The sequence below is a fragment of the Chanos chanos genome, chromosome 2, assembly GCF_902362185.1.
Source record: "Chanos chanos chromosome 2, fChaCha1.1, whole genome shotgun sequence".
NCBI classification, from domain to species: domain Eukaryota; kingdom Metazoa; phylum Chordata; class Actinopteri; order Gonorynchiformes; family Chanidae; genus Chanos; species Chanos chanos.
Genome location: NC_044496.1, coordinates 38,917,248 through 38,932,060, shown reverse-complemented (window position 1 = coordinate 38,932,060; position 14,813 = coordinate 38,917,248). Strand labels below are relative to the sequence as shown.

General features: G+C 39.8%; 1 protein-coding gene across 1 annotated transcript; it reads left to right on the top strand.

Moving 5' to 3' along the window:
• The first annotated feature begins 4,838 nt into the window (after positions 1-4,838).
• On the top strand, positions 4,839-7,853 carry zgc:158868. The gene is made up of 6 exons (XM_030765873.1): positions 4,839-5,069; positions 5,792-5,843; positions 6,125-6,312; positions 6,433-6,597; positions 7,206-7,316; positions 7,595-7,853. The coding sequence occupies exons 1-6, from the start codon at positions 4,926-4,928 to the stop codon at positions 7,706-7,708; spliced, it is 774 nt and encodes a 257-aa protein (XP_030621733.1). The 5' UTR covers positions 4,839-4,925; the 3' UTR covers positions 7,709-7,853.
• The last annotated feature ends 6,960 nt before the right edge of the window (positions 7,854-14,813 follow it).

The following is a 14,813-nucleotide window of genomic DNA, read 5'->3' as shown; positions in this document are numbered from 1 at the left end:
GCCTCAGATTGTCTCAGATGATGGAGAGGAGAGGAATGCAGGAATGCAGAGAGAGAGAAAGAGAGATAGAGAGAGAGAGAGAAAGAGAGAGAGAGAGAGAGAGAGAGAGAGAGAGAGAGAGGGTAAGAGAGAGAGAGAGAGAGAGAGAGAGAGAGAAGAGAAAGAAAAGATAATCCTTCAACTTCACAGGACGCTCATTGCCAGCCAGTACTCTGATCCTAACACCATATGGCAAAGGCCCAGACAATGTACTGGACTATACTTGGAAAAAGCCCCATATTAACACATGTCTTACATTTTAGACAAGTGTTAGTCACCTGGCAGATCACTCAGGTGTCTGTCATGCTTACCCTTTTGCCCATATCTATGTAGACTAGTAGATCTTGTAACAGTAACAACTTAGTCATTCACATTGCTTCCTCTTTGAACAGAGTCACTGTCAGATGAAAGGTTAAAGGTTAGACATTGTTTCTATCAGTTCGTTTTTGAGCGTCAGTCTCCCTTCCCCACAACTCGTCCCAACACATCTGTTTGTCTCATTTTTTTGCCGGAAAGATCTGTTTTATCACATGTCTAGACCATGAATTTGGCCACCTGATCTAGTATGCTGTCAGTTCACTCATCAACACACTGAAGAATGGAGCGTAACCTGCCAAACGGGATGCCTCTTAATTAAGTTCATTTCCCTCTGCAGGACTGACTAGTCACTTGGAATGTGAGCTATTTAGAAGCAGAGGTCTGGTAAGCATTTACACAGATAAGATGTGCAGTACTCCCACTCTGCCAACACCCTCCTGGTTTCAAACGAGTCATGCAAGCAGCTGTGGACACAGTAGTGATGTGGAACGATCCAGACCAAATACTGGTGGGATATTCCGTGTAAAGTGGTAAACAGTAAATCTCTTCAGCATCTCAGTGTCCTTGCGATCTTCTCACAGTGAAGTGAGAACTAGAGATATAGAGACTTAGAGATGTATCTAACAAAGTTTCATTTTATTTGCCTCTTGCAGTGTCATTGAACAGGAGGTGAAAAGGACATTGCTCCTGTACGCGCGTACATGTGTGCACACGCACGCACGCACGCACGCACGCACGCACGCACGGCATCACCGAAAAGTAATCGCACCACCTCTCACTTGTAGCAGTTTCATGGTCAACATGGAACTTAATATGTGTGTGGAATCTCTGCTATTTTTTTAATATCTTATCACACGCTGACCTATTTTCTGTAGTGTAGTATGCTCTCTCTTGTGGACCGACAACTGTGTGTGGATTTGCAGAACAGATACTCAGATTGCTCAGACTAGAGCAAAGGAAAGTATAGTGATAGTAGGAAACTTCACACAAACTATATTTCCAAGTCGATCCTTTTTTAATCAAATAGCTGACCAGCTGTCGCCGAATTAGATCTGGTAACCGTAGGTTATAATACGAATAATTTCCAGATTCCAGAATATTCTCAGTTAACAGTCAAGATGAAAGTGCTGGATAACACCATTGAACGCAACGTTTTTCACATGAATGTGCTCTGAGGCTGGAAAACTCTATTTTAACCGATTCATGTAGGGCTGTGAGAGTGTGTGTGTGTATAATGTCAGGGAACAGTCTTGTTTTCCCAGGAGATGCTTGTTTTCCATTAAGATTTAATGAGCCATCAGATCTAAATGAGGACTGCTGCTATGCTCATGAACTGAAAGCATTTTGGTGACAAATTCTGATAGGGGTTTTATATTTGTAGTTGGCAATCACTCGCGCACCTTATAGATTAAGAATGAAAGGTTTAAAAAGTTGTAAACAGGCTTTTAAAGAACAAGAGAAGATGGAAAATGGCAAAGTCAATGCTGCCCAAAGAGCATCAATGATTTATAAGATACTCGGCCTGTGATATTTTTAAAGCAGCCTGAGAATGGGGGCAATGGGTTCTTTAAAAAGCAGACTCTACAGGAGACAAACATAAGAGCAACCTGGTTAGATAAAAACCTGAGCTTGGTGTGTTTTGAGTCCTGAGCGAAGTCATATGGAATGTTCCAGAAGACTCCATAGGTGGTGACGTACTTGTGTGTGTGTGTGTGTGTGTGTGTGTGTGTGTAATAATGCTGTCAGACCAGTCAGACCGCTCTGCTCCAAAACCCCTTCATTCTCATGACTGTCCCACACCTCTCAGCAGGTTAGCAAACTCGACACACCAACCAACAACTGCCCAGCTGCCTACCCAGCATTCCACCAGGCTTAAGTTAAAAAAAAATTGAATTGTTGGCATGCTCTGACTACCCTAAAGCAAAGGGGTTGGTTCTCACTTTGCTCCCACATGTTTTTCAAGAACTATCAGGCATTTCTGTGTCACAATGCAAACAATGAAGGCCTTAAGGCACAACACTAAGATGAGAAGTTTATATAAACTTACATGAGGAAGCAAGGTCATTTTACTGTAATTGTTTTTGTGTGTATGGTAAAATGAACAGAGAGGAGCTCTGCTGTGGATAGCCAACATACACTCAGGTACTGATTTAGGTGAGAGAACGAATTTGTGAGTGTCTTTGTTTGTGTGTGTGTATGTGTGTGTGTGTGTGTGTGTTTCGTTCATGCACAGTCATGTACGTCAAAATCTGAGTTACAACATTATGCCTGTCTTGTATTTTTAAGAATCTGATTCATAACGTGAGCAATCATAACAAGCAAAAATAACTTGTTATTCTTGAAGGAGAGCCAACATTGATATCTTTCTGCCTGTTTGTGGCTCTTCTGGTAGCTTCATGTGCTTGTCCGGATTCAGCTGTTTGCAAGGAGGTAAAATTGAGGCGATGCAGACTGACTGCGCAACTTTGTGATTGTGTAAAACAGGCTAGACTGAAGGAGGAAGTATACATACAACTAGTATACTCAGAGCTTAGTCGAAAGAGAAAATAATAGTGTTGTGTCAAATTGGCCACTTCCTCTCTCTCCAGAGCCCCAAATGATCAGTCAGAATATTATTTATGTGTAAATGTTCATATCAGGCCTCAAACCTGATGTTCAAGTATTGTGATAAGAATGTGAATGTCACCTAGTCGCCATGGTTACCTGCCTAAAACAGCTGTTCTTTGTTCTGGTGTTGACAGTAGAGACAGTGTGTGTGTGTGTGTGTGTGTGCGTGTCTGAGCCCATGCATGCATGTGTGCACGTGTGCGAGTGTTTGTGTGTGTGTGTGTGTGCACACTTACATGTGTTTGTGTGTGCATGCGTGCACTTACCCCATGCACTGGCCCTCTACTGATAAAAACCTGCACCTGGTGTGTTTTGAGTCCTAAGCAAAGTCATATGGAGCAATTCCTTAGGTAGTGACAAATTTGTGTGTGTGTGTGTGTGTGTGTGTGTGTGTGTGTGTGTGTGTGTGTGTGTGTGTGTATGTGTGTGTGTGTGTGTGTGTGTGTGTGTATGTGTGTGTGTGTGTGTGTGTCTGTGTGCATGCACATGTGTGCATGGATGACTATCTATAAGTGAGACTGCTGAGAGGAAGTGGGAGGTATTATACTGTTCTTTAGTATGGGTTGAAGTCATATGAGAGGGCCTTTATCTGATACGAATGACAGAGAAAGAGAAAGAAAAAAGAGACAGAACGGGAGAGACAAAGAGAGAGGAAGACAAAGATTCATAGCATCTGAGGATACACAGGTACATATTCACTTATATCATATCTATGTCTTACTTATGTCATTTGTTTTGAATGCTATTAGAAGGACAATGAGATATTTTTTTATATACTTTTCAAATTGTGGTTGTGTGATAACCGGCTTACTTCTTGACTGACACAAATTTAGCAAGAAAATCCCTAAATGCAAGTGTTTACTCAAGTGCATATGTTAATTCACTTTATATCTCTTGATTTATTCATTAATTGGTTGAATGTTGTAGTATTTATTCTTACCTCTACACACACACACACACAAAAAATCCCTCTGAGATGTAAAAATAACCCAGAATTCTGAGGTTCTGAAACCCAAGATAATTATTTTCCGTTTCAGTTTAGGGAACACACTCACTCACTCACTCACTCATTTTATAAGCCGCTTATCCTAATTAGGGTCACTGAGGGTGCTGGTGCCTATCCCAGCGCTCATAGGGCGAAACGGAGGGAAACACCCAGACAGGTCGCCAGTCCATCACAGGACATTTAGGGAATACAGTTGTTGTTGTTTTTTTGAAGTGCCACTGCATTACTGCCATCTAGTGGACATGATTGTAATGCAGGCAGTTTATATCAGTAAAGGTGATGACTTCAGACTTTTTCAGGAACATGTCAGTGAATTTTTTCAAGGTGTCGAATGAAAGCAAAGAGCAAAGACGTTAAAAGCAGAAATAATAGGCAGATCTTTGAATAGGCATTAATCACAGGCGATGAAAGGAACATTACAGCTGACATTTTCTGTTTATTTGACATTCTTCATATTTTCACCTGGATTAAACAGTGTCATGAATCATATCTCATATTTTTACAGTTTGCATTCATCTGGATCTGAAGTTAATAACTGCTAGTAATGATGCATGAGAGAGGCTTGGAACACTGGGCTGCAAAAGTATTTTTATGAAACTTGTTCCATCGTTCGTAATCAATCATAAACTGTCCTAAGCAGAACGTGAAAATTAATGCAGGACAATAGGTGTTTGGTTGCACTGTTCATTTAAACAAGAAAAGTTTGTTTAGCACTATGAAAATATGATTAGTTTGTGACATGAAATCTTAGACAAGGGTGTGGGAGCATTACGCTAGGGTGCAGTCTTGGGTGAACATTAACAGCATTAGGTGAAAGGATACAAACTTACACACACACACACACACACACACACACACACAGGCACACACACATAAAACAAAGTGTCAGACGTCCTTACATACACCTGAATGCCAACAGAGCACACGGGCATTTACTTTGTGAGCAGCGGTCAGCATGTCTGGGATTTGCGGTAATGTTCTGGTGACTGGCTCAAACCGTGGGCTTGGACTAGAGCTGGTCCGACAGCTGGCTGAGTCACCTTCCCCCCCATTGCAAATCTTCGCCGGGTGCCGAGACCCAAACGGACCCAGAGCTCAGGTAACGCATTGCCAAAGCTCCGACCTCAGAGACACAGCTAGGTTTTGCTTTGTCATTGATACTAAAGGACATTCAAGGGAGGCATTCTAAGATAGGGAAGACCAACCAACTGCTTTTATAGCTCTCTTACACACCTCTGAATGCTTCACTTATTAGTGAATATCTCTCAAATGTTCTCTTTGTACTTACAAATAAATCAGTGAAGCAAGAATACTGATAAAATATCTAATGCATACCATGGGCTGTTTCTGACAAATATTTCCTGCATATCCAAGACATCAAACACAGTGTTTTAATTTGTGCAAGCAACATGAAACTTAAAATGAAAATGTTTCTCTTGGTAAACTGAAGACTATTTGGAACAATTAGTTTTACAGTTTTGTCAGATAAATATATGTAATTTTACGCAATCCTGGTATTACTACTTAAACATATAGCACTGAACTGTGAACTGACAGATAGTTGCATATAACTTCCCCTGTGTTACACAGATATGTTATCATTATTGTCTAGACAGTAAAAAAATGATCAGTTTCAGCATTTTTATTGCTTTTCAGCTATTCAGCATTAGCACACCTGTAGTTAAGATGAGTAAAGCTTCTAGATGGCATTTTGTGTCTAAGACACATGATCTTAGTTTATAGTATAGTTTGCATATACTGTACCAACGGTTACATTTCTTTTTGCTCTTCTTTTTTGTTTACTATAATACCTGCTTTAAGGACCTAAGAGAACTGGCACAAAAACATCAGAACATTATCATCATAAAACTCGGTAAGAAGGGCACCACCAGTGGAGCCTCGTGCACATGTTTGCCTAGCACCGTTTCATCTGTGAGCAGGTTGCATAATGACTCTGATGACTAAACAAAAGTCAAGCGTTGGAGTGAACTTTTCCAAGGTCGCTGATCTCTTTCTGTTATCCAACTTTTCAAAGAAAAAAAACTTTTCATGATTGGTTTAGCATTAAATTCCTGTGATTAGTATTGGCTGCTGAACAGTGATTCTCCCGTTTCAGCTCTCTACTCCTCTTTGCTTTTAATCCCTTCATTACAGACACCTCGAGTGAGGCCAGTATATCAGAGGCGTCCAAAGCAATTGGACCCAAGCTTAAAGATGGATGTCTGAACTTGCTCATTAACAATGCTGGTGTGAACATCCCAGGAGCTCTGGCAGACACAGGGGAGAAAGAGATGGTGGATGTGTTTGTGACCAATGTCGTGGGACCCATGCTTATCGCAAAGGTTGTCCTTCCCTCTCAGTCAATGTCTGGTGAAATGCAAGGAAACATGGAATGAGACTGTTATCCAAATCTTCAGAAAAGAATTTTTGACACGAAACTGACTTTTCCCTTCTCTCTTCAGGAGTTCCTTCCATACCTGCAAAAGGCTGCCTCTCAGTCTGTCCAACACACAGGAATGTCTTGCAGGAAGTCGGCCGTCATCAACGTCTCCACGTTACTGTCTTCCATTGAGAAATGCCACGAGACCTTTACCATGGCTCCCATGTACCCATATCGTGCCAGCAAGGTATGCTCCAGGAGCAAGGACAGGACTCTGTAACCTTTCCTCTGTAAAGGCCACAGATGTAGGCTTTTTTCTCCAGGATTATTTATTCAAGCCTGACTCCAGCTCCTCCCCAGAATCTGAACTGAAGTCCAATGAGCAGGATTAAAATTAAAGAAAAAGGATGCATCCACTATGGTTTTCCAAGAGGAAAGTTCTGTATCCATGAATTAGAGATGTTTAATTTTGAAGCTGTGACCCTTAGACAGGTGTTTTTTTTTCATACATGTTTCCATGTGCTTTCATTCCTCACGTTACCTTGAACACGTACATTTGTAATACTGATTTGTAAAAAAAAAGTGTTCTGTCAGCTTTTTTTTTTTTCATTCTCGTTTCAATCACTCCCAGGAAGCTTCACCCCTGACATTTGCTGCTTTGGCCGTGTTCCATCAGATATAGTGCGCTACCTCGAAACCTGCTCAGTTACTTCTGTTTCAGTAAAATCAGGTCAAAAGTCTATCTACCTCAGGGCTCTCTGTTAGGACTCCTAGTTACTCTTGGCCTGAATATCTTCACTGGTTCTCCTGTGTTTAGACTGCATTGAACATGCTTACTGGTTCTCCTGTGTTTAGGCTGCATTGAACATGCTAACTCGTTGCTTGGCAGAGGACTTTAAAAAGGATGGCATCTTAGTTATGGCACTCCATCCAGGCTGGGTCAAAACTGACATGGGAGGTCCACAGGCAAGTGTCTGCATATTGATTGGATGAATTGAGCCATGGCTGTGATACATTTTTAATGTTTTTCTTCCTAAAAAGGATAGATTTTACCATCATAACACTCTCTTCAAAGCAAGATGCAGGCATAGGCATGGTCTTTGAGTGAAAGCATTTTTGTTGTACCTTACCCGTGACTGTTTTACGATTTGTGTGTATCTGTGTGTGTGTATGTTTGTGTGCATTCACATGCACGTATGTGTGTGTGTGTTCACATGCATATGTGCGCATGTGTGTGTATATAGGCACCTCTCCTGGTTGTGGACAGTGCTAAGGGTATGCTGAAAGTCATCTCATCTCTTACGGAAAAGGACACCGGGACCCTTCTGGACTGGGAAGGCAAATCCATCCCATGGTGATGTTTTGGCCAGCTAGCTAAAATATCTTCCAGGATCCAGCTCCATATGTACTGAAGGGTTTTATCTCTTTCTGATTCATTCTTGCAACCTGATACCTCATTGTATTGGATTGTTATTCTGCAGAAAATAAACAGTGATTTGAAAACTGGTGTTTTGTATTAAAACAGAAAGTATAAATAAGATAAAATTGGATATAAAGTTGATCAAATGTTTGCTGCTAATTCCTGTGGCAATTTGATTGTCATGTTTGGAAAGTTTTAGGCAGAATAAAAAAAGAGGAAACAAACAAATGAAAAACAACAAAAAAGTATAAATTATAGTTTGTCACACAATACTGAAAGAGATTTTCAAATTTTCCAAAAAACATAATACATAAAATAGCATAAGAGACACATTAAAATGAATACACTAAAAATTAACAGAGGAAAAGAAACTAGAATGAGAATAAATAAATAAAATGAAATCAAAAGTGCTAACCTGGCTAAACAAGAACCAAAGGCAATCCTGTTTTCTGGAGTTTTCCATGTTTATTATGTCTATTTGTGTTGAAAAAAAAAATCCACAGTTAAAATGATTTGAAAGATGTGATGTTCATGCGCAGATGATAAATTGTTATTACAGCTTGTTCACCGCCTTGCTCACTGCCTGACATGATAGTCTTTATAAAACTGTTTTGGTTCAGGGAGCTTCAGGAAGAAATGTAATTTTTAACCATGATTTGAATAATGTACTACTACTGGTTTTAGTACAGTAATGTTTGACAGCCGACAGAACAATGGCAGAATAAACGTGGCAAAAAGAGCAGGAAAGGGAAAAAGATGAAGGTTGAATGAGGGACAGAAAAAAGTACATCCAGTGACAAGGTTGTGAGATTTTTCCAGAACGTGTCTTTTTTTCCTTCTGGTAATGCTGATTCTGCAGCCAAATCAAAGCTCTGGGGATGTTAATGCATGCTTGTCTTGCTTGCTTTGAAACTTACAGGAAATGTAGATTGGTCATGACCTTATGAATAGCGGGTCAGAGGTGAGAGGTGCAGAAGCGAGTCTGTAAAAAGTCTCTTGCCCACTTTAACTTTAGCTTAGCCACTGTTGATGTGTCAATGCACAATTTTAAGGACTATTTAAAGGAAATGACATGGTAGACAGGAAAGAATAGACCATTCCAAGTGCAACAATCTGAATAATTTATGTGATCACATTTATGTGATCATATTGAAGTATAAATGTGACTGCTCTATTGTCGAAAAATTCTCTGCTGAGCAGATGTATTGCATGTGTTGGTTTACCTTTGCTCAGCTGATTACACACTATTTCAATATTGTTCATGCCATTTCAGTCATACCACCACTAGGGGGTAATCGCTGAACACAGGAACACATCCCCGTTTTCAAGGCGGTGAACACAGAATTCAGAGGAAAGATAAGGTAATGGTCATTTCTCAGTATGCGTTCTTCTCTGTACTGTACTTGCGTTCCCGTGGACTTGTGAAACATCATCCAATTCAAAGTACGCATCTGGCAAAGTACAGATAAAATACCCGAAAGCGCTCTTGATTCGTGGGTTTTATCAGAGCCCATATACATATGTAGATGTTTTCTGGTTTTATCAGGGATGCATCAGGAAGTAACTTGAATGCATTTCACACATTATCCCAGAATGCATTTTCTTCCGGTTTTGTTCTTCTTTTTTGTACTCACCTCCTCACTCAGCAAACACAAACTACTTCCACCGTAACTAAGTCCTACAATTATTTCCCGCCCTTTTCTAGGCACACATTGTGAATATATGGTTTTTATTAATAATTTAATTAACATATTTTTAAATGAAGACGAGCGTAGGAAATCTTGTGTATTATATTATGTGTTATTTTATTGTAAACACTAATTACAGTGAAGATGCAGGGTAGATTCTAGAGCCGAGCTGGGCTGTGACGTCAGCGAGAAGGCTGCTGTCCCAAATGCAGATTGAACGTACTGCGTCTTTCCATCGTCGGGAGCCTGGACACACGAACTGAAGTTGCCAGGTCAGAATTCCCAAGAACAGGAGTCCGTACTTGACGCACTGAGAAACGCCCAGTAGCTTCGGAGAGTTCATAAATACTCCGCGGATACTGAAATTTTACAGTGACAAGATCAATTTATGCTTTATGTAATGATCAGATGTTTACGTACACTATCCGTTATATTTAAGCAAAACGATTAAACACAAGGTATCGGTTCTTTGATACGAAACATTGATGGCTTTTAAAGCACTTTATTAACATTTGTTGTTGTTTTAAAAAAAAAAAAAAAAAAAAAAAAACTTTGTGCTTTTCGTGGTTTCGATGGGATTTATCCTACATCCTGAGGTTTTTGTAAGTTTGCATATCTGTTTAAATTTAGAATCTTCTCTTTTGTATTTGTTTCAATCTGAATCTAAGATAAGCATATCTTAAAATGTTAATTGGAATATGTATAAAATAGTTTAAAAAGAATAAAGTATATCATTTAGTCTTGACTGTGAGACGAAATTTTTACATGCTCTAGTACGATAAATTGTTTATACCTGTACCTTTTAATTACACGTTTAATGAAGATTGAAAACTTTATTGAGCTTGGAGTATGAGTATTTAAAATATTAAAGTATTAAATAAATATGAGAGTAATACTTAAACCACAAGTTTGAAATCGAACTAGTTGCGCACCATAATTAGTATCAGCGAATAACAATGACACATGAAATAAAATTTTTGAACTGCATTAGTACAACATTGCGGCCAAAGCACCGCGCTCACACGCGTTTGTGTACTTTAGAGTTCGTTTGTTTTGAGAATATGTCTTATTGTGGATTACTGTATTAAACCGTCATTTTATCATCCATTACCTAAAGCAGAATCAAGACAATGTATAATATATTTGACAGATTCCCGCTTTTACTTCACAATAAAGGGTTTGAATCCTCTGCCTAAAGTCAAACGCTGAATGCGGAAGAGCCGGTCAATCTTGAGGGGAACCTCTGTACTACAGCGGGATTGGCTTTAAGGTGACCTAATCAAGTCATTTGATGAGCAGATTGAATTCAGACGTTGCTTAGTTAGTCAGTCTCCCTCTCCAACAAGACTGTGAGGTCTACGATACTACCACTAGTGATTTTTGTGTTTTGATCGAACTCAGCAACGAAAACATGTTGAGTGGCAGTTTATGTTGACTTTTCATTAACTGGTTGTAGAATTACTCCCAGTGTATCCTGTGAAATATTAGAAAGGGAGGTCACTTTGTGTCACTGCTGTGTCTGCGAAGAGGTGGGGACACGGAAAACACTGGTGTTGGCGGGGGGCTCTCACACACAGGTCAGCTGCGTGTATCGAAAATTGGACTTCCCTCCTGGTTCTCTCCTGATCTGCACTTCGCCGCTGAGAATTTTCATATTAACACTTCGGCTTTTGAACACCTAGAGACACTTCACGTCGTATAGGTAGGGGACCGTTTTATGATTTATACACGATATCAATATAACAACTGTTGCTACTCTCGTAAGTGTATGGATGGGTTTAACTATTTCGTAACTTGGTTTTCATGTTATTAAAAGGTCTTCAATAAAATGTTTGTATCTGAGACGATGATAGCGAGATACGTGGTATGGGGCTGTTGATAAATGTTAATCATTAGCTCACTGGTACTGGAATTGTTCTGAGCCAGTCAGGGATATTACCGTTAGATTGAGGAGTGAATTGGCTCGTGTCCAATAGACCACTCTCCTCCTCCTCCTCTTCCTCCACACAACTTTTTAGTGTTGTGCTGAACTGCAGAGGTTACCCTGGCAACTCTTTTACTAACTGGGATCCTTGAATTGGGAGCAGTGTTCGGAGACACAAAGTGAATGCTGATTACATTGGTTTGTGTGTGTGTGTGTGTGTGTGTGTGCGTGTGTGCCTGGTCTATGCAGTCCATTAAACCATCTTACTTCAATGATGATTGACATATAATCCATTTTAAAAATATTAAACATAGTAATTATTTGGTCTTTGATTGTCAAAGCTGTGAGCAATGCAGCAGATTACTACGGAGCATTCTATGTATTAAAACCACCTATTGACGATTTTTTCCCCCTTTTTCTTAAGTTTTCATTTGAGATGAATCCCTGAAATAACATACCTGTTTTCTAAGGCTGTAATCATATTTTATTTTAATCATTTAATTTTTCAAGTCATATTTGAGGCATGTGTGGAATGTTGTAAAGGTGAGTATTGTTAGGAAACCTCTTAAAGAATGTGGACTTTGGATATCACAGTGAAATTGTCAATGAAAGGTGTGAAACAGCCAGACAGCTGCTGTTACACTGTCTTGTCTCTGCTGACTTTTTTTTTCACATCAAGCCATGCACGGAAATTGAAAAATAAGTCGAGATGATGAGTGGGTAAATGTGGTTGTTTGTGTTTTGTGTTTGACTGAACATGACTAATCTGATTTGTCAGGAAAATTACAGACTTTCTCCAGATATATCTTTATTTACATGTTTGTAAAATGCACGTTTCACTGACTTAAAACGAGCAAGGATCCTCGAAGGGTTGGCGTTGATTGTCTTGGCCGACCTCTCTGAGCCCTGGTCAGACCCTCATGGTGGGGAGGAGTATAGAGTAACGTTTATAACTCTCACTCCTCATTCCGGCTGTTTGGCCTGGTCCACAGCAGCATCATGCCACACGTGTGGAGGAGCACTGAAAGAGTGGGCTTTGTGTTTGCCAGACTTTTTTTTTTTTTTTTCGACATTTTTGGACATGTTCAGGTTTTATGATGTGTTCTGGTTAGTTAAATTGATTGCGCGCGCGTGTGTGTGTGTGTGTGTGTGTGTGTGGATGGGTGGCTGTGGGTGTGTCCACGCTGTTTGATGTTGGAGCCTACATGCTATAAAAATGTTTGACGCTTTTGAAATAGTTTAGAGAATGTTCCTCTGACCTTTCTGATGAAGTCAATCCTTGATTTAACTATTACTTTTTTCCAGTACAGTCCTATCTGATTGGACTAATGAGAAAGTAGTTTGACTCCAAGAATGTGGTGGCTTTTGTTTTGTGTTTATGCTGATCCTTTCCTCACGCATGATGATAAAGTTAAGAGAGGCATTGCAAAGATAAGAGAGAGGTGAATGCAACTTATTACTCAAACATTTCACCTGGTGTGAATAGAGACGTATAACTTTATATGTTTTTCCCACTCAGCTTACAGCTTGGACACATGGGATTTGTGGGAAAAGCCCAGTTTGAATCACTCTAAAACTCTGATACTGACTACCAGGGGTGGAAAAAGTAAAAGTAGAAGTACTCTTGCTGGGGGGAAAAAAGCACTTTAAGTAGAGTTAAAGTATCCTTCCTAAAAATACTTACGATTAAAATAGTCACTCATTTACAATTTGCAAAAACGGTTGTCAGTTTAACTCTAATTTTTTTACTCTTTTTTTTTTCAGTAAGAGTACTTCTACTTTTACTTTTTCCACCCCTGCTGACGACTCCCACCTCATCAGTACTCTAGCCCTTTGTGGAGTCAACCTGTTTTCCTTGTGCAATTCCCAGGTGAAAAGACCTTTTAAACCCATTGATTTTGCCTTATCACTCAATTTATGATAACATTAAATTGTGAGCTGAGGGTAGCAGAGAGAATGAGTGGAGGAATTCAGACACTCTGGCCAGAGTCAGTCAACAAACTAACTGAAGCTGATTGAACACTGGTTCTGTGTCTCTGCGATGTGTCACAGTCACCTCCGGCTTTCTCACACACAAGATAAAGGAATTACATAAAACGGTGACCTTCATCTGTGTGTAATGCTGTATGTTGTAACTGGACAAAAGTGGTATAGTTCCAATCAGTGTCTTCTATTTACTGGGAATCATTACATGAGAGATGATTTACCCAGGTTGGGGAAAAACAGCTGAGATTTCACATTCTGCTGATGTATGAAGCTTTAGCCCTCTTCTCTGTTCTAGGTTCACTGAACCTTAGAGAGAAGAAAGTTAGCTTTTCGCTTACATTTCACTTTGTTTACACTGTATTCTACCAGTCCCCCCCCCCCCTTATCTTTCTTTCACTCTCTCTCACACTTCTCTGGTGTTCTGTTATTTAGTCTGTTACACACACACACACACACACACACACACGCACACACAGATATGAATGATTCAAGGAAAGTTGGCAGGAAGAGTAGTCATTGTGTGGAAGAGATGGAGAGATGGGTATCAGTGGAAGACAGAGGAAATGTTTATTAGTACAGATGTGCTGGTTGGCTGTGTGAAATGGAGAGAAGTGGAGAGGCCACACCAGTCTGTGTGATGCTCCGCTTCCTGTCTGATAAACTGCCAAACAGTCACAGCCAGGGACAAGCAAGGTACTGAGAACGACAAAAAAGATCTGTGTGTGTGTGTGTGTGTGTGTGTGTGTTTCTGCTAAACCACACTATTCAACCTGTTATGATTAACACATAATCTTTTCAACAAATATATAACTTTATAAATCGATTGCTCTTACATTCAAAGCTAATGGCAATTTAGTGGATGTGTGTATGAGTTTGAGAAAGTCTGTTACACCAACCTTGTCATTCTGTTATAATTAACGCATGATCTGTATGTCAAATATTTAAGGTTACAATTGATTGCACTTCCATTGTAAAGCAGTGGACAATGCAGTGGATGTGTGATTAGATTATATGATCTGTAGGACTTTTTAAGTCAACTTCACACAGCTTAGTAAAGCCTCTGTAATGGGCCAAAGAACTGAGATGTGTTTTCATGTGAGGCGCAGTGTTAAGTCCTTTGGTCACAGTAACTACATTAGCTGTCCTGCAGTACTTGTAACATATGGACTCACTAATCATAAACTGTGAGTATGCTGTATATGTTATTGTCACTGAAGGATTTTTAGAGACTTGTGGGAGGTCTGTTTAAATGAAGATGCTCAGACTCATCCTCTAAAGGCCTGATATATAGTTCTTTATTTTTTCTACCGTTACACTTCTCCACAGACAGCTATTTGGCTTTTAAAGCAAAGCTGCTCCTCTTTTGTCCTGAGGCCTCACAGTTTTGGGAGGGGAGGGGTGGTTAATATTATACTGGTAAGGGAAGTGTTTTGCTAACCAGAAGG